Source organism: Callionymus lyra, chromosome 2 (genome assembly GCF_982586985.1).
Source record: "Callionymus lyra chromosome 2, fCalLyr1.hap1.1, whole genome shotgun sequence".
In the NCBI taxonomy this organism is placed as follows: Eukaryota; Metazoa; Chordata; class Actinopteri; order Syngnathiformes; family Callionymidae; genus Callionymus; species Callionymus lyra.
The window spans coordinates 12,405,015-12,409,240 of NC_141819.1; the positions used below are offsets into that span (position 1 = coordinate 12,405,015).

At 35.2% G+C, this 4,226-nt stretch overlaps 1 protein-coding gene across 1 annotated transcript; it reads left to right on the forward strand.

The window, feature by feature from the left end:
- Positions 1–494: 494 nt before the first annotated feature.
- LOC148085349 (receptor-transporting protein 3-like) lies at positions 495–2,237 on the forward strand. Its single transcript, XM_087782528.1, has 2 exons — positions 495–707; positions 1,660–2,237. Exons 1-2 carry the CDS (start codon positions 559–561, stop codon positions 1,985–1,987), a joined length of 477 nt encoding a protein of 158 aa, XP_087638654.1. The 5' UTR covers positions 495–558; the 3' UTR covers positions 1,988–2,237.
- Positions 2,238–4,226: the final 1,989 nt, after the last annotated feature.

A 4,226-nucleotide genomic window follows, 5' to 3' on the forward strand; every position in this document is an offset into this window, starting at 1 on the left:
GGCACAAAATAAAATAAATATATGAATACAAAACTGATGGAGTACAATGATTTCCCATGGATTTTGAGTGAAGTTTCGAAAACACCTGAAATCTATTTGGCTATTTACATAATTCTCATATTTACATATAAAAATATTTAAAAATGAATTAAGATGTGGAAAATGGAAATGATCCCTATCGGATTTTTCAAGCTTGACGGAATTTTAACTTTCCTTTTGTCAGAATGATGATGTCAAGGGAGTGTCTCAAATAATATTAACTGCAGTTCTTCCAGAGAAACAAAACCTAACTGGCAACACATTCATTTCACCTTTTATTTCCATTTCATTAAAACAGGGAAATGGTCATTATTAATCACAATTTTCCAGATATGAGATTGTCGTGTTTTATTATTGTAAGTGCAGAGCAAAGAAAAGGGAGACACAAGGAGAGCTGCAGTTAAGTTTCATTTCACCAGAACTCTGCTGACAGAGTATTTATATTGGGTCAAACAGACACTCCCTCTTGGCATTGCTATTCAGTTTTCCTCAGGTCAGGTCGTCTCTCTACTCGCCACCATGAGCCAGGAGCAATGGAACAGCAAATTTAAGGGAAAGACAATTGAACTCCCTCAGGCAGATAATTGGAATCTGGAATTTGATGACAACATTGTCCCGAATTCCCCAAGTGGCGGCTGGCAACAGTACATGAAGAAAGCAAACGCAAGGTTTGTAAGACTTTACTTAAAAAAAAAAAAAAAAAGGATTTTAGAACCAGAACAGCGATTGAACTGATCAGGATGCTGCTTTTCTTATGTGTTGCCAACAAATGCCAGTCTGGTTAAACCTTATAGGTGTGGTCGGTGATCTCATGATCTACTCGTTGCTATGCCATAGAGGGAAAATGGGTTTGATGGAAAAGATCACCACCCATGAGTTTTAAATGATTGAATACTGTTTTTTTTTTTATATAGTTTTAATGTATGTTTCACTTCTGCCAAAGCGGAACTTTTTTTTTGCACCAGAGCATTTACTTTGCTTATAAAATGTCAAGTTCCAACTTCAGGAACCAAATGACCAACTCCTGAAACAAATTTAGAGAAACAGTTTTAAATTTGTTTTGCAACTTGCTCCTTCCAACCACTGTATCAAAGAGCTACACAAACTATATCAAAAAAGTGTTTAACCCTTGTGTTGTCTCAGGGTCAAGGTGGCGTGAAGGCCAAAACACAAATGTGTTTGTTTTATCCTTTGTGTTGCAACCGACCTCCCTGGCTTCCAGAAATGCATTGGCAGAGGTTGTTAACCTTGACTCGGAGGCAACACAAGGGATACCTCAAACACATTTGTTTTCGGGCCTTTGAATCCCCTTGACTCTGAGATAACACAAGGGCTAAATGAGAGAAAAGAAAGTCATACCTTAACTTTAACCTGTCATAGTGTTCCCCTCCGGGATGATCGGAAATATAAATGTAATCCTCTCTCATTCAAACAGTATTTTTCATACGTTCAAATTCAGTTCTTCACCTCTTGGCACTGCCAGAGTTCAGCCGGAAGCTCATGTGACACAGAACATTCTGGCGGGAAAATTCACTGCTTCCTGAATGGTATTGCTCAATGCAAGGTTTGATTTTATAAGTTTAAAACATATTTTGTTGAACTTCCCTCTGATGATTTCAGGTTTGCCTGCACCAGCTGTAGGAGACGGTGGCCATCCAACAGGGTGATGGTCCTCTTTAACATGCGCCTGGAATACGGGAATGGAATCGTGAAAGTGAGACGCTTCCGTCAGAGTTGCAACCGGTGCACTGATGCTCCCATGGTGACCCCGGAGATGGAGGGAGAAACAATTGATGTTGTTCTGGATAAACTTATCGAAAAGATAAGAATTAAGATCTACAAAGAAGATCTCGGAGAGCAACCCCGATTCTTTAACAATTATGAAGTGAACAATCCTCACGAGCCTTCCAACTGTGAAGGATGCAGGAATGGCATTTGTATCCAATAGAGGAACAAAAGCGTCATGGCTTTATTTTGAAAATCATGGGAAGAGGACAGAAAATATGTTTAACTCTCACGGAAAAAATCCAATGATTTAACGCTAATGATTTAAACTTTTGAATTAATCACCACATCAGATCATGCTTTTGATTTATCTCCGCTCAAGCAAGTAGTAATGCTATGTATTCCCACTGAAATGGAAACATTGTTTGACCATACCCATGAAGTTGTCAAGTAATAAAAGGGAAGAAATTTGATTTCTTTGTTGTCTCACTGTTTGTCAACACTAGCATTGAATAATGATGAATTGTCAGTGTTTTAACAGGTAAAAACTAATATATTTTACACACTTTAGAGAGGAAATTCCTCAATATTGGTAGAAAATAATCCCGTTTTCTGACACTTATATTTTACATTTTATAACACATTTGGTTTTGGGTAAACATTTATTAATTAATATTATATGGGCTTTGGAAAACTGTCAAAATAAGAAAGAAATGATTACATTCAAACAATGAGGTCAATACAGACTTTAGTGAGGTCTGTAAAAGTTTTTTTGGCTTAAGAATTTGAAAATAAGGATCTTAAAAACTGTTTGAATGTCTCAACACTGGGATGTGGAGACGTTCTGGGTTGTTAATTCCAGGATGGAACCATAATATGTGTGTATAACCATGATAAACAAAAAGAAAACGAAAGTAAATCTATGTAGGCTGCTCATTGCCTGTGCAATACAAGATAAGAGAGCAACAGGCCCTGTTAAAAATACAAAACAAAGATTAAAAGAAAAGTAGGTGCTTCTTGCAGCTGCTTTTAAATTCTGTTTACACCAATAATGGCATCAACAAAAAAATTAAATAAATATATGAATACCATCTGATGAGTACAATGATTTCACATGGATTTTGAGTGAATTTTCAAAAACATCTGAAAGTTTTTTGTCTAAAATGCTTATATTTACATATAAAAATATTTATAAATGAATTAAGATGTGGAAAATGGAAATGATCCCAATCGGGTTTTTCAAGCTTGAAGGAGTTTTAACTTTCTTTTTGTCAGAATGATGATGTCAAGGGAGTGTCTCAAATAATAAACAACACATTTATTTCACCTTTTATTTCCATTTCATTAAAACAAGGAAATGGTCATTATTAATCACAATTTTCAAGATATGAGATTGTCCTGTTTTATTATTGTAAGCTTTTGAAATAAGTACATATATAATCATATATTAGTAAGAATTAAGAACATCAATAATATGTATTGCTTGTGACCATATTAAACACATTAAGTCCGACTGAGCCTTAAGTATGAAAAGAACACGAATGAGAAAGTGCGAGTGGAAAAGTACAGGTCACGTGTAAAGGTCGAATCAGGGCGAGATGCTGTTGTTTTTTCTTTTATTTACTTGACAAGACTTCCCCGTCTGTTGGGGGATTCGTAAACAAGAAATACATTTGTAGAAACCTGAATAAAAGCGTCTGATGGCTTGACTGTGATCGCGCCATCTAGTGGCTGTTATATCAGTTGCAAGACTTACAAGTCAGATTTTTGCAGATTTTGTGCAACGATTGTCTGGAAATAAACGAGACTTTTAAGTGGCGAATCTGTGTAATCATTGCAAGACTTGTAGATTAAGAAACTTGCCATTGCTGATCCACATGTAAAAATTAGTCACACTCGCAGAATTTTAAGTTTTACACGTGTTTTGTGTTTCTTATGTAAATTAAAATGATATATTTACGAATACAAATGTTTTTTTTATAAAAGTTACGAATACGAATTTAACATTTGAAGATATCACAACATGCACGCAACCATTGAATATTTACAGATCAGCCTCTTACAGGTTACAAATATACTTAGACAAATACGGCTCCATAGATATAGCTATACACTTCATCCTGGCGGAAATTCACTGCTTCCTGAATTGTATTGCTCAATACAAGGTTTGTTGTACGGTTAGTTTTAGGGTTAAGGTTAGTTTTATGGCGAGTGTTAGTGTTAGGGTGAGTGTTAGGGTTCGGGTTAGGGTTAGGGTATGTGTGGCATTTGTTACTGGGTCGCCGTAAAAAATTAAATCATATAATTTATTATCTATTGATGATTACTATCCTAAAAGTTTTTTTTTTTTTAAATGGTATTTTCTCTTAAAATTAGCCTGTGACTGTTAACACATCAAGATGTTTGTTTTGGTAATGTTTAAAAAAAAACAAAAAAACAAAAACCTGTAAACTACTGTAAAA

Excerpts from the sequence above, each read along its gene's own strand:
- LOC148085349 (XM_087782528.1), top strand. The coding sequence starts at position 559 with ATGAGCCAGGAGCAATGGAACAGCAAATTTAAGGGAAAGACAATTGAA. Across the intron at positions 708-1,659 it reads ATGAAGAAAGCAAACGCAAG|GTTTGCCTGCACCAGCTGTA; the intron begins GTTTGTAAGACT and ends TGATGATTTCAG.